Below are 15,756 nucleotides of genomic sequence, written 5' to 3' on the forward strand. Positions count from 1 at the left end.
TGTAGTCACAGTAGTTGCTGTAGTCACAGTAGTTGCAGTAGTTGCTGTAGTCACAGTAGTTGCTGTAGTCACAGTAGTTGCAGTAGTTGCAGTAGTTGCAGTAGTCACAGTAGTCGCAGTAGTTGCTGTAGTCACAGTAGTTGCAGTAGTTGCAGTAGTCACAGTAGTCGCAGTAGTTGCTGTAGTCACAGTAGTTGCAGTAGTTGCTGTAGTCACAGTAGTCGCAGTAGTTGCTGTAGTCACAGTAGTTGCAGTAGTTGCTGTAGTCACAGTAGTTGCTGTAGTCACAGTAGTTGCAGTAGTTGCAGTAGTTGCAGTAGTTGCAGTAGTTGATGTAGTCACAGTAGTCACAGTAGTTGCAGTAGTCACAGTAGTTGCTGTAGTCACAGTAGTTGCAGTAGTTGCAGTAGTCACAGTAGTCGCAGTAGTTGCTGTAGTCACAGTAGTTGCAGTAGTCACAGTAGTCGCAGTAGTCACAGTAGTCGCAGTAGTTGCTGTAGTCACAGTAGTTGCTGTAGTCACAGTAGTTGCAGTAGTTGCTGTAGTCACAGTAGTTGCAGTAGTTGCTGTAGTCACAGTAGTTGCAGTAGTTGCTGTAGTCACAGTAGTTGCTGTAGTCACAGTAGTTGCAGTAGTTGCTGTAGTCACAGTAGTCGCAGTAGTTGCTGTAGTCACAGTAGTTGCTGTAGTCACAGTAGTTGCAGTAGTTGCTGTAGTCACAGTAGTCACAGTAGTTGCTGTAGTCACAGTAGTTGCAGTAGTTGCTGTAGTCACAGTAGTTGCTGTAGTCACAGTAGTTGCAGTAGTTGCTGTAGTCACAGTAGTTGCTGTAGTCACAGTAGTCACAGTAGTTGCTGTAGTCACAGTAGTTGCAGTAGTTGCTGTAGTCACAGTAGTTGCTGTAGTCACAGTAGTTGCAGTAGTTGCTGTAGTCACAGTAGTTGCTGTAGTTGCTGTAGTCACAGTAGTTGCAGTAGTTGCTGTAGTCACAGTAGTTGCTGTAGTCACAGTAGTTGCAGTAGTTGCAGTAGTTGCTGTAGTCACAGTAGTCGCAGTAGTTGCTGTAGTCACAGTAGTTGCAGTAGTTGCTGTAGTCACAGTAGTTGCAGTAGTTGCTGTAGTCACAGTAGTTGCTGTAGTCACAGTAGTTGCAGTAGTTGCTGTAGTCACAGTAGTTGCTGTAGTCACAGTAGTTGCAGTAGTTGCAGTAGTTGCAGTAGTCGCAGTAGTTGCTGTAGTTGCAGTAGTTGCTGTAGTCACAGTAGTTGCAGTAGTTGCTGTAGTCACAGTAGTTGCTGTAGTCACAGTAGTTGCTGTAGTCACAGTAGTTGCTGTAGTCACAGTAGTCGCAGTAGTTGCTGTAGTCACAGTAGTTGCAGTAGTTGCTGTAGTCACAGTAGTTGCAGTAGTTGCTGTAGTCACAGTAGTTGCTGTAGTCACAGTAGTTGCAGTAGTTGCTGTAGTCACAGTAGTTGCTGTAGTCACAGTAGTTGCAGTAGTTGCAGTAGTTGCAGTAGTCGCAGTAGTTGCTGTAGTTGCAGTAGTTGCTGTAGTCACAGTAGTTGCAGTAGTTGCTGTAGTCACAGTAGTTGCAGTAGTTGCTGTAGTCACAGTAGTTGCAGTAGTTGCTGTAGTCACAGTAGTTGCTGTAGTCACAGTAGTTGCAGTAGTTGCTGTAGTCACAGTAGTTGCTGTAGTCACAGTAGTTGCAGTAGTTGCAGTAGTTGCAGTAGTCGCAGTAGTTGCTGTAGTTGCAGTAGTTGCAGTAGTCACAGTAGTTGCAGTAGTTGCAGTAGTTGCAGTAGTCGCAGTAGTTGCTGTAGTTGCAGTAGTTGCAGTAGTTGCAGTAGTCACAGTAGTTGCTGTATTTGCAGTAGTTGCAGTAGTTGCTGTAGTCACAGTAGTTGCAGTAGTTGCTGTAGCTGCAGTAGTTATGGTAGTTGCTGTAGTTGCATTAGTCACAGTAGTTGCAGTAGTTGCTGTAGTTGCAGTAGTTGCTGTAGTCACAGTAGTTGCAGTAGTTGCTGTAGTTGCAGTAGTCACAGTAGTTGCAGTAGTTGCTGTAGTCACAGTAGTTGCAGTAGTTGCTGTAGCTGCAGTAGTTGTAGTATTACAAGTCCTCACTCTGTTTTTCTGTGTAAGATATCTCCCCGGTCCGAACCAGTGGACCAATCAGATGATGAACGGGAGCTCTGAGGACTACAGGTGAGCCCCGGGTCTTAAGGATAATGAGATATGTACTTCCTGTTTATCTGCCAGTTAGGGGATCAGGGCTTAAAGGGGCGTGGCCTCTGAGTGTCAGCCATGATTGGATCTTGTGTTAAGCTCTAAGTGTGACGCAGATCTGAGGTCAGTGAGCCGTTCTGTTTCTTCTCTCAGTCAGGACTTCATCCCCGACTTCCCATACGAACCCGGCACCTACGACGAGGAGCAGCTCAGGTAACAGTACAGGTGTAGAGGACTTCCTGCTTCAGTAGACAGGTGTAGAGGACTTGCTGCTTCAGTAGATAGATGTAGAGGACTTCCTGTTTCAGTCGACATGTGTAGAGGGCTTCCTGTTTCAGTAGACATGTGTAGAGGGCTTCCTGTTTCAGTAGACATGTGTAGAGGACTTCCTGCTTCAGTAGACATGTGTAGAGGACTTCCTGTTTCAGTCGACATGTGTAGAGGACTTCCTGTTTCAGTCGACATGTGTAGAGGGCTTCCTGTTTCAGTAGACATGTGTAGAGGACTTCCTGTTTCAGTAGACATGTGTAGAGGACTTCCTGCTTCAGTAGACATGTGTAGAGGACTTCCTGTTTCAGTAGACATGTGTAGAGGACTTCCTGTTTCAGTAGACATGTGTAGAGGACTTCCTTCCTTCAGTTATCTGATTCGACCAATCAGAGAGCAGCTCTGCCTGAAGCATTGTAACACTCTCCCTTTAATTGAATCCCCTCACCCTCTGCTAGCTGATTGGCCGTCACTCTACTGACTATGTTTGTATCATCACCTGGTCATTATGTAATAACTTTGCTCTGGGATCAACAGCCTGGATATATATGGCAGTAGTTATTACCACATGTCATATGGCAGTAGTTATTACCACATGTGATATATATGGCAGTAGTTATTACCTCATGTGATATATATGGCAGTAGTTATTACCACATGTCATATATATGGCAGTAGTTATTACCTCATGTGATATATATGGCAGTAGTTATTACCTCATGTGATATATATGGCAGTAGTTATTACCTCATGTCATATATATGGCAGTAGTTATTACCTCATGTGATATATATGGCAGTAGTTATTACCACATGTGATATATATGGCAGTAGTTATTACCACATGTGATATATATGGCAGTAGTTATTACCACATGTGATATATATGGCAGTAGTTATTACCTCATGTGATATATATGGCAGTAGTTATTACCACATGTCATATGGCAGTAGTTATTACCTCATGTGATATATATGGCAGTAGTTATTACCACATGTGATATATATGGCAGTAGTTATTACCACATGTCATATATATGGCAGTAGTTATTACCACATGTCATATGGCAGTAGTTATTACCTCATGTGATATATATGGCAGTAGTTATTACCACATGTGATATATATGGCAGTAGTTATTACCACATGTGATATATATGGCAGTAGTTATTACCACATGTCATATATATGGCAGTAGTTATTACCACATGTCATATGGCAGTAGTTATTACCTCATGTGATATATATGGCAGTAGTTATTACCACATGTGATATATATGGCAGTAGTTATTACCACATGTCATATATATGGCAGTAGTTATTACCACATGTCATATGGCAGTAGTTATTACCTCATGTGATATATATGGCAGTAGTTATTACCTCATGTGATATATATGGCAGTAGTTATTACCACATGTCATATGGCAGTAGTTATTACCTCATGTGATATATATGGCAGTAGTTATATATATATTATATATATGGTGATAATGCATGCAGAATGTGATAACCCACCAATAGGAAGGCTTAGTTCTCAGTTCACCAGCCATTGGGGGGAGTTTTCTTTGGGACCCCTCTGACTCCTGGCCTTTGGCCCTTCTGTTAGGTAGGTAGTTTGAATGTTTTTGTTTTGTTCCAACAGGGTGAACCTTCGAGGCGGATCAGCCGGTTCGAGTCCGACAGGAACGCTGTCCACCAGCCGCAGGGGACGCCAGCTGCCCATCGTCCCGCCCAAAGGCGCTGCGGACAGAAGTAGGTGTCCTCAAAACAGAGACTGACGTTAGCCATGCTCTTTCTTACGGTTTGGGTTAACGATGCGCCGCCGGTCCGATACGCATCAGCTGCTGTCCAACATCTCTGCCAGTGCAGAACCAAAAGAAAGCGAAAGTGAAACTGAGATAAACTGCTGGCCGATTAGAGTGATAAGGTTCTCTTGGTTCTGCGTAGTTCTGCTGCTGGGTGAATCTGTAGTTGTTTTCTGGTTTATGACAGGAGAGTAGGGGTCAGTCAACACCAGTGTTGAAAATGTAATACATTACATTTTACTTATTACTGTCTTTTTAAAGTAATAAGTTACATTACAATATTACTGTCTCTGAAATGTAATGAGTTACTTTTGAGTTACTTTCACCAAAATAACCGCTAAAGAATGGCTCGGTATTTTAAATGCTGAAATGTAGTTTAGTGCAGCTCATCCAGTGAAGGGCGATGTGGTATAGCATAACAACTGTGTAGACCCTTAAGGCTACTAACAACTTGTATTACACGGCTTAGTTGAATACTCCATTCTGATTTTAAATTCTTAACATGTGACACGTTGTTAATACAGTACAGACCGCTGTCAAGGACTATAATGAAGGTTGCTAAGGAGGATCAAGAAAGAGAAAGGAAAAGAGGTTAAAAGACGGAGCGCTGGACGTCAGATAAATCACCAGAAGAAGGCAGACAGGAAGTGAACACTAACAGGACACGGAGTGGGCTCTGTAGTTTGTTTAGTATATGGCCGTGCAGCTCATGATTTGAAATGGCAAACATTGAAAAGCAAAAGTATTATTAAAACCATGTACTAAACATCACCTTGGTCCCATCATATACTCTGGGAAGAGAATATTTACTGTGCTTGAAAACTGGATCACATCATCATGTGAGGTTGACTTTGTGACCTGGAGAACATTTCAGCTGCAGCATCAGCTCGTTGATAAGCTTGGGATATGAGATCTTTGTGTAGCCATTCGTGGTGAAGGCATCTGTGCTTTGTATGCATTATCTTTGACCCAACATTTCTACAGGCAGAATATGGCTCTATTTTCACATGAATATTCGAGCCCTTGTCTATTTTTATACCACGAGCTGCAACATGACCGCCTAACCCCACTGTACATTTCATTTCGGGTTGAAATGTGTTGTAACTGCGTTACTGAGCATTGTAACGGGTCATATATTACCCACATTAGTAATGCGTTACATTACTTCGTTACAGCAACAAGTAATACATTACTGTAACTCGGTTACTTTTGTAACGCGTTACACCCAACACTGGTCAACACGATGGATTCAGTTTCTCTGGAACTCATTTACTAATGAAGTTTAAAAGAAGATTTGAGACAACGGTAAAGATGAGTCTGAAGTTCTGAGAGAAAGTTAGGAGAACAGTGAGTGTGTTCTAGTGTCTCGTGAGGTGAAGCTGGGTATCATCAGCATAAAGAGGAATCAGTTATTAATATGCACATTTTGAAGTAACGCATAAAAGCCGCTTGGAAAAGGAAATCGTTTTATAGCAGCTCTTTCCCTCCATTGCACTAACAGTGTCTTCACTCCGAGGTTAATCCTTCCTCCATCTATTTCCAGCAGCTCATCCTGCGTCAGGTGATTAGGCGGCTGAGACGCCTCCTGCTCTCTCCACCAATCAATACAAACGCAGTAATGGAGCTAAATTAATTAATTAACTGTTAATAAGAAAGGACTTCCTACCTTTCCTAGAAACAACAGTGTGTTCTGGCGGCTCACCTGGAAACTACTTTTACAATCTAGAGGATTAAAGCCAGTGTGCTGATCATGTGTTCCAACAGGTCATGTGATTTTGTTTTTCTTTTCTCTTTTGCACTCCATCAGTTTTATCTACAGAAGCAGCAGCACCAGCTGTAGCTCCTCCCACCCAACAGGCCCCTCCCCCTACCAATCAGCAGCCACCTCCTGTTATACGAGTCCAAGCCCCGCCCCCCCCAGCACCTGCTAACCCCAACCCACCTCTTGCACCTGCACCCGTTACTACACCTGCACCCGTTACTACACCTGCACCTGCACCCGTTACTACAACTGCACCTGTTATTACACCTGCACCCGTTACTACACCTGCACCCGTTACTACACCTGCACCTGCACCCGTTACTACACCTGCACCTGCACCCGTTACTACACCTGCACCTGTTATTACACCTGCACCCGTTACTACACCTGCACCTGCACCCGTTACTACACCTGCACCCGTTACTACACCTGCACCTGCACCCGTTACTACACCTGCACCTGCACCTGTTATTACACCTGCACCTGTTATTACACCTGCACCTGTTACTGTATCTGCACCCGTTACTACACCAGTACCTGCTCCAAACCAAGCCCCACCTACACCTATTACTGCACCTGCTTCAGTCCAAGATCCAGTCCAAGCCCCGCCCCCTACTCCTGTTCCAGCCCCGCCCCCTACACCTACTCCAGTCCAAGCCCCGCCCTCTGTACCTGCTCCAGTCCAAGCCCCACCCTCTGTACCTGCTCCAGTCCAAGCCCCACACCCTACACCTTTTCCAGCCCAAGCCCCACCCCCTACACCTGGTCCAGCCCAAGCCCCGCCCCCTGTACCTGTTTCCCCTCCAGCGGCTGCTGAAGACCCGCCCCCTGCACCTGAACCGGCCCCTCAGAATCCAGGTGAGCAACTCACAGGTTTGGAGTTATAATCTTTAGATCTGTGAGTCCTCGTCTCTGATCCCTGTGTTTCCATCAGAGCCCGACAGACGACCCACCACACCTGGAGGGACCAAGAAAGGTGAGTCTGACGATGCGTTCAGGTGTCCTGTTGTGTGGGTTTCTGCTGGTTAACTCACCTGTCGCTCTCTCCTGCAGAGGTGAAGTGGGAGGACCTGCAGAACAAAGCAGCCAATGGTACGTCACAAACTGGGAGCCCCGCCCACTGTGGTCATGTGACATGTCTGCCCTTGATGACTTGGAGTCTCTTTTTTCTCTGATTGAGTTTGTTTTGTTCTCCAGGGGAGGCAAATGACTTGGAGCCGAAGGTAAGCTTACCACACACACACATACACACACACACACACACACACACACAGAGACACACACACAGTGACACACACACACAGTGACACACACACACAGTTACACACATGTGCGCGCACACACACACACGTGCACACACACGCGTGCACACACACACACACAAACACACACAGAGACACACACACGCAGTGACACACATGTGCGCACACACACGTGTACACACACACGTGCACACACACGCGTGCACACACACACACAGTGACACACATGTGCGCGCACACACACACACACGTGCACACAAACATGCGCGCACACACACACACACACACACACACACACACACACACACACACAGAGACACACACCCACACACACACACACACACACACACACACAGACACAGTGACACACACACACACACACACACACACACACACACACACACACACAGTGACACACACACACAGTGACACACATGTGCGCACACACAGTGACACACACACACACACACACAGTGACACACACACGTGCACACACACACAGTGACACAGACACCTGATGACGTGCCTGTCCGTCATCAGGTGAAGGACAGTCTATCCAGGGACATCAGCAACGTGTCGGCCCTCTCCAGCATCAGGTGAAACCAGAAGCCTCAAAACTTTGTTCACAAAACAAAAAATTCAAACGACTTTTCTCATGACATTGCTCTTCATCATTCTGTCTACATGCATGCTTTTCTCTCCTCTCATTGGCTGAGACAGTCCATCAGTTGAGTCGGAGGCGGTGTCAGAGGGACCACAGGGAGCTGCAGGGGCCTCAGAGGGCGGGGCTTCAATGAAGAAGAGCGAATCAATGGAGGAGACGGAGGATGAGGAGGAGCCGGAGCCTCCAAAGTAAGCAGCCGACCAATGAGGCACTCTGTAGCGGCTGTAGTGACTCCTCCCCCCTCCAGTGATTTACAGCTCTGCCCCCACCCCCCCTCCAGTGATTGACAGCTCTGCCCCCCCCCCCCTCAGTGATTGAGAGCTCTGCCCCCCCCCCCCCCCCCCCTCAGTGATTGACAGCTCTGCCCCCCTTCAGGCCGCCCCCCCCCCCAGTGAAGGCTCCAGGTGCGGGGGGGGAGGTCTGTTCTCTCGGCAGGAACAACGACGACGATGACGACGACAAGAAGAAACGATCAGGAATCGGAGCGAAGATGATGGGACTGGTCGGGCTCGGGAAGAAACAGAACAGCCAGATCAACCCTGAGGGTGAGACAGGTCACTGAGGGGGGGAGACAGGTCACTGAGGGGGTGAGACAGGTTCACTGAGGGGGGGAGACAGGTCACTGAGGGGGTGAGACAGGTTCACTGAAGGGGAGACAGGTCACTGAGGGGGAGACAGGTCACTGAGGGGGGAGACAGGTCACTGAGGGGGAGACAGGTTCACTGAGGGGGAGACAGGTCACTGAGGGGGTGAGACAGGTCACTGAGGGGGAGACAGGTCACTGAGGGGGAGACAGGTCACTGAGGGGGGAGACAGGTCACTGAGGGGGAGACAGGTTCACTGAGGGGGAGACAGGTCACTGAGGGGGTGAAACAGGTTCACTGAGGGGGGAGACAGGTCACTGAGGGGGTGAGACAGGTTCACTGAGGGGGGAGACAGGTCACTGAGGGGGAGACAGGTCACTGAGGGGGTGAGACAGGTTCACTGAGGGGGGAGACAGGTCACTGAGGGGGTGAGACAGGTTCACTGAGGGGGGGAGACAGGTCACTGAGGGGGTGAGACAGGTTCACTGAAGGGGAAACAGGTCACTGAGGGGGAGACAGGTCACTGAGGGGGGAGACAGGTTCACTGAGGGGGAGACAGGTCACTGAGGGGGTGAGACAGGTTCACTGAGGGGGGAGACAGGTCACTGAGGGGGAGACAGGTCACTGAGGGGGAGACAGGTTACACTGAGGGGTTGAGACAGGTCACTGAGGGGGAGACAGGTCACTGAGGGGGTGAGACAGGTCAATGAGGGGGAGACAGGCCACTGAGGCGGTGAGACAGGTCACTGAGGGGGAGACAGGTTACACTGAGGGGGTGAGACAGGCCACTGAGGGGGTGAGACAGGTTACACTGAGGGGTTGAGACAGGTTCACTGAGGGGAAGACAGGTCACTGAGGGGGAGACAGGCCACTGAGGGGGTGAGACAGGTTACACTGAGGGGTTGAGACAGGTTCACTGAGGGGAAGACAGGTCACTGAGGGGGAGACAGGCCACTGAGGGGGTGAGACAGGTTACACTGAGGGGTTGAGACAGGTTCACTGAGGGGAAGACAGGTCACTGAGGGGTAGACAGGTCACTGAGGGGGTGAGACAGGTTCACTGAGGGGGAGACAGGTTCACTGAGGGGAAGACAGGTTCACTGAGGGGAAGACAGGTCACTGAGGGGGTGAGACAGGTTCACTGAGGGGGTGAGACAGGTTCACTGAGGGGAAGACAGGTTCACTGAGGGGAAGACAGGTCACTGAGGGGGTGAGACAGGTTCACTGAGGGGGTGAGACAGGTTCACTGAGGGGAAGACAGGCCACTGAGGGGGTGAGACAGGTTCACTGAGGGGGTGAGACAGGTTCACTGAGGGGGAGACAGGTTCACTGAGGGAGGAGACAGGTCATTGAGTGGTTGAGACAGGTTCACTGAGGGGGTGAGACAGGTTCACTGAGGGGGTGAGACAGGTTCACTGAGGGTAGTTGTCACTACCTTGATCTGCCCCATGGATGTATAATAAGAACTGGATACAGCGTGGGAGGCGGGGCCTCATTCAGTCCTATGAGAGTTGCTCATTGGCGCATGATGACAAAATGGCCCAACTTTTGAGAGAGCGAGACGTCACAGATTACCCAGCATGCCTGAGAAGTACCCGTATGTGCACTCATAGAGCATGCGCAACTTTAACCACGGACCCATAGACTGTATATAAATGGAATTATTGTCCGTGACGTCAGCCATAGGATTCTGCAGAGTTGCCGAGAAGAACTTAGTAGGCGGAGTCGGCCACTAACGGCTTGACAGCGACGTCAGAGTCTAATCCCGCCTGCTCCAAATAAGGGCAAAGAGGCGGAGCCGAGGCGGGACCTGCTGCCTCCGAACTGGAAGTAAACAGAGCTAGCTCAGGCTAAGAAGCTAAGCTAACATGAAATACGTGCATACCAAGTTACTGCTAACAGTGTAGTTCCCCTATATAAACGTTACATTCATAATCAATGAGACAATCTGCAAGAGAATTAGCTATGTTTTGTTATTCTTAATGCTTGTCATTCACACGTTAAGAAAAGACGGACTCCACCGCCCGGACCTAACGGAGCCGCAGTGGGCTAGCTCCGGGACGCCGGCTGGAGCTAGCCCCCTGCGGCTCCGTTAGCTCCGGCGGCCACCACTGGGATAATTGGGTCCCCTATTAACATTTGCTCCCGTTTAGCATTATGGGCGTCATAGCCATAGACTATAAAAGTCTTACCCAAGGCTGAATCATAAACTAAAATGTATATGTATAAAGGGTTACGTCCTTAGCTGGCTAATAAGTAACAAGCTAAGCTACCAAGCACACAAACACCTGCGAACGGGACATGTATAATATTATCATTTTAGACTTCTTGGAAGTTCTGTAGTACATTCAAGCGCACAGCACGACATTTTAATTGTCTGGTATTTGTAACAATATTCCCTAAAAGCCACAATCACCACGAACACGGCTAAAGCTAAAGGGTCAAGTACAGTAACTACAACTAACTAACGTTGTAGCCTCTATGGTTGTAGCCTAGCTGAGTGGACAAGTTGCTGTTAGCTGACAGTGAGGCATGTACATGTCCATCAAAGTGACCACGCCCTAATTTATGCAAAAGCTTTAAGGCTTAATATTAATTAAACAGATGATTTGAGAAAAAATTCAACCCCCCCCAATCCATATTCATGAAGGGGGGATCTATCTATACAGAGAATATGGTTTTTTGAACCACGATGTAAACATGTTTATTTCTGCTGTAAAGTTGGGCATTTTAACATGGGTGTCTATGGAAATTGCTCCCTTCTGCAGACTGCTCCTACTGGCCACTAGATGAACTGCAGTTTGAGGCACTTCCGTATTAGCGTCCCGGCTCTTCCCCAGAGTTTGCCGCTTGCACTGACCCCAAAAGCCTCGTTCACATCAAGCACGTCAATTTGCGTACACGTAACAGCACCGCGTGTTCTGGTTTGTTATGATGGATTTGATCTGAACGAATAACGAGACGCCGCGGCAGTTAGCAGCTAGCAGTTAGCGGCTAGCGGCTAACTAGTGTAACGTCCGAGACATTAGTAATTATGGTAATGTACACATCAATCGTTATGTACTTTTATATTACGCTGATGTAACAGGATCTAGTGATGGTTTTGTTCAGCATTGCCAGCTTCACTGTTGAGCTTTATGTTGTGCCCAGCATTCTCCTGTGCTCTGAAACCAAAATGCTATATGCCATACATTTTACCATACATTCACAGTAAATATTTATTCAGTATGATAGCTGTCTAACAGAAGTTAAATTCATTTCTCACTTATTCTGACAATGTACTTAACCCCAAATAAAAGAACCCAATAAAAATAGTTGTTCAATAAAAGTGAAGCCACGTTGTGATAACAATAACTCATCTCTCGAGTTTTCTTTTTGTGATTTGCTAAAAGCCACTGTGTCAAGTGTCCTACTTGGGTTGCCGTCCGGAGTTGTCCAATATGGCAGACCATCTCGCAAATGCGCAGCACAGATCGGGCAGGGGGACGGATCGGGTCGTGACAGTAGTTATTAATTCAAGTTATTAATCAGAGCTCCAACAGCAGGGTCACTTCCTGTTTGAGACAACGCTCTAATTCTTCTTCTTCTTCTTTTTCTTCTTCTTCTTCTTCTTCTTCTTCTTCTTCTTCTTCTTCTTCTTCTTCTTCTTCTTCTCCTGCGCTCCAGAGGAAGAGAAGAAGAAGAAGGTGATCAGACTTCCTGTCCAGAGGAGTGTAGAGACGGGCCTCGCTGTGGAGTTCAAAGGTCGTTTCACCCGCCAGCCAAGCCGCGACCCCGACGCTGACGACCCCAAGCCTGGAGCGTGAGAATCACACCTGACATACACACCTGAGAAACACACCTGAGACCCTCTCACCTGAGACCCTCACCTGAGACCCTCTCACCTGAGACCCCTCACCTGAGACCCCTCACCTGAGACCCTCTCACCTGAGACCCTCTCACCTGAGACTCCTCACATGAGAACCTTTCACCTGAGACCCTCACCTGAGACCCCTCAACTGAGACCCTCTCACCTGAAACCCCTAACCTGAAACCCTCTCACCTGAGACCCCTCACCTGAGACCCTCTCACCTGAGACCCCTCACCTGAAACCCTCTCACCTGACACCCTCTCACCTGACACCCTCTCGCCTGAGAACCTCTCGCCTGAGACACTCTCACCTGAGACCCTCTCGCCTGAGACCTTCACCTGAGACCCCTCACCTGAGACCCTCTTACCTGAGACCTTCACCTGAGACACCTCACCTGAGACCCTCACCTGAGACCCTCTCATCTGAAACCTCTCATCTGAGACCCCTCACCTGAGACCCTCTCACCTGAGACCCTCTCACCTGAGACCCTCACCTGAGACCCCTTACCTGAGACCCCTTCACCTGAGACCCCCTCACCTGAGACCCTCTCACCTGAGACCCCTCACCTGAGACCCTCACCTGAGACCCTCTCACCTGAGACCCTCTCACCTGAGACCCTCTCAACTGAAACCCTCTCACCTGAGACCCCTCACTTGAGACCCTCTCGCATGAGACCCTCACACCTGAGACCTCTTACCTGAGACCCTCATCTGAGACCCCTCACTTGAGACCCTCTCACATGAGACCCTCTCACCTGAGACCTCTTACCTGAGACCCTCACCTGAGACCCCTTCACCTTAGACCCCCTCACCTGAGACCCTCTCACCTGAGACTCCTCACATGAGACCCTCTCATCTGAGACCTCTTACCTGAGACCCTCATCTGAGACCCTCTCACCTGAGACCCCTCACCTGAGACCCCCTCACCCGAGACCCTCACCTGAGACCCTCTCACCTGAGACCCCTCACCTGAGACCCCCTCACCTGAGACCCTCTCACCTGAGACCCTCTCACCTGAGACCCTCACCTGAGACCCTCTCACCTGAGACCCCTCACCTGTGACCCTCTCACCTGAGACCCTCTCACCTTAGACCCCTCACCTGAAACCCTCTCACCTGACACCCTCTCACCTAAGACCCTCTTGCCCGAGACCCTTTCACCTGAGACCTTCACCTGAGACCCCTCACCTGAGACCCTCTTACCTGAGACTTTCACCCGAGACACCTCACCTGAGACCCTCACCTGAGACCCTCTCATCTGAGACCCCTCACCTGAGACCCTCTCACCTTAGACCCCTCACATGAGACCCTCTCACCTGAGACCTCTTACCTGAGACCCTCACCTGAGACCCTCTCACCTGAGACCCCTCACCTGAGACCCCCTCACCCGAGAACCTCACCTGAGACCCTCTCACCTGAGACCCCTCACCTGAGACCCCCTCACCTGAGACCCTCTCACCTGAGACCCCTCACCTGAGACCCTCTCACCTGAAACCCTCTCACCTGAGACCCCTCACTTGAGACCCTCTCACCTGAGACCCCCTCACCTGAGACCAGGTTGTGGGTTATGATGACGCTCCTCTCTTTGATTCCAAACTAGTTGATCAGAGATCGATGTATCGACGTATCGATCAGATTTGATCCAGGCGGATACAAACATGAAGACAAAGTCCCTCGATTCAAAGTAACTCAAAGTTTTCCGTTTCAAAAAGAACAAAAAGAGCACGATCAGAAGACTAAAGCTCTTCCTGTCTAATAACTGATAATAAGATCAGCTGTGATCCATTGTCCTGCCACAAGATACGACCAGATCGTACTTTATTGATCCCAATTTGGACATTTTAGTGTAAGCATGCAGAGACGTTACAGAGCAGACGTTACAGAGCAGACGTTACAGAGCAGACGTTACAGAGCAGACAGCAGACGTTACAGAGCAGACGTTACAGAGCAGACAGCAGACGTTACAGAGCAGACGTTACAGAGCAAACGTTACAGAGCAGACGTTACACAGCAGACGTTGCACAGCAGACGTTGCACAGCAGACGTTGCACAGCAGACGTTACAGAGCAGACGTTACAGAGCAGACGTTACACAGCAGACAGCAGACGTTACACAGCAGACGTTACAGAGCAGACGTTACAGAGCAGACGTTACAGAGCAGACGTTACAGAGCAGACAGCAGACAGCAGACGTTAGACAACAGACGTTAGACAGCAGACGTTACAGAGCAGACGTTACACAGCAGACGTTACACAGCAGACGTTAGACAGCAGACGTTACACAGCAGACGTTACAGAGCAGACGTTACAGAGCAGACGTTACAGAGCAGACGTTACAGCCGACGTTACACAGCAGACGTTACAGAGCAGACGTTACAGCTGACGTTACAGAGCAGACGTTGCACAGCAGACGTTACAGAGCAGACGTTACAGAGCAGACGTTACAGAGCAGACGTTACACAGCAGACGTTACAGAGCAGACGTTACAGCAGACGTTACAGTGCAGACGTTACAGAGCAGACGTTACAGCAGACGTTACAGCAGACGTTACAGAGCAGACGTTACAGAGTAGACGTTGCACAGCAGACGTTACACAGCAGACAGCAGACGTTACACAGCAGACGTTACACAGCAGACGCTACAGAGCAGACGTTGCACAGCAGACGTTACAGAGCAGACGTTACACAGCAGACGTTACACAGCAGACGTTACACAGCAGACGTTGCACAGCAGACAGCAGACGTTACACAGCAGACGTTGCACAGCAGATGTTACAGAGCAGACGTTACACAGCAGACGTTACACAGCAGACGTTACAGAGCAGACGTTGCACAGCAGACGTTACACAGCAGACGTTACAGAGCAGACGTTACACAGCAGACGTTACACAGCAGACGTTACACAGCAGACGTTACACAGCAGACGTTGCACAGCAGACAGCAGACGTTACACAGCAGATGTTACACAGCAGACAGCAGACGTTACACAGCAGATAAGAGAGATATTTAAAGAAGCCTCTTTAAAGCGCAGTGATGTTCCCTCAGGCTGATCTTCCCAGGAGTGAAGCTAGCAGCAGATAAACACTTCTCTGGCTTCCTGGAGAACCTTGGCCCTGCCCAGCTGGCCGGGAGGCAGACGCTGGCCACGCCCCCCATGGGTAACAGCCAATCACAGGCCTTCATCTCTATAAACACACCTGATGTTCAAGTGTTTATATTTACACAATACATGAATTATATTTATATATAAGTGTCTATTTGAACTTGTTAGTTATATATTAGTGTTTATATTTACTCATTATTTATATTGGTTAATAACTGTAACATCACGTAACGAGG

The 15,756-nt window shown here is 48.8% G+C and overlaps 1 protein-coding gene across 1 annotated transcript in view; it reads left to right on the forward strand.

Annotated features, from left to right (window-relative positions):
- LOC307022046 (regulating synaptic membrane exocytosis protein 2-like) overlaps positions 1–15,756 on the forward strand; it is a 29,974-nt gene that overhangs the window by 11,678 nt on the left and 2,540 nt on the right. The window contains exons 14-26 of the mRNA XM_079654621.1: positions 6–10; positions 2,076–2,205; positions 2,380–2,439; positions 4,138–4,247; positions 6,108–6,920; positions 6,997–7,038; positions 7,116–7,154; positions 7,260–7,285; positions 7,865–7,920; positions 8,045–8,176; positions 8,364–8,533; positions 12,238–12,373; positions 15,463–15,575. Coding sequence (XP_079510747.1) covers positions 6–10; positions 2,076–2,205; positions 2,380–2,439; positions 4,138–4,247; positions 6,108–6,920; positions 6,997–7,038; positions 7,116–7,154; positions 7,260–7,285; positions 7,865–7,920; positions 8,045–8,176; positions 8,364–8,533; positions 12,238–12,373; positions 15,463–15,575 — 1,832 coding nt within the window. The remainder of the gene's footprint in view (positions 1–5; positions 11–2,075; positions 2,206–2,379; positions 2,440–4,137; positions 4,248–6,107; positions 6,921–6,996; positions 7,039–7,115; positions 7,155–7,259; positions 7,286–7,864; positions 7,921–8,044; positions 8,177–8,363; positions 8,534–12,237; positions 12,374–15,462; positions 15,576–15,756) is intronic.

Source organism: Notothenia rossii, assembly GCF_949606895.1.
Source record: "Notothenia rossii genome assembly, chromosome: 10".
NCBI lineage: Eukaryota > Metazoa > Chordata > Actinopteri > Perciformes > Nototheniidae > Notothenia > Notothenia rossii.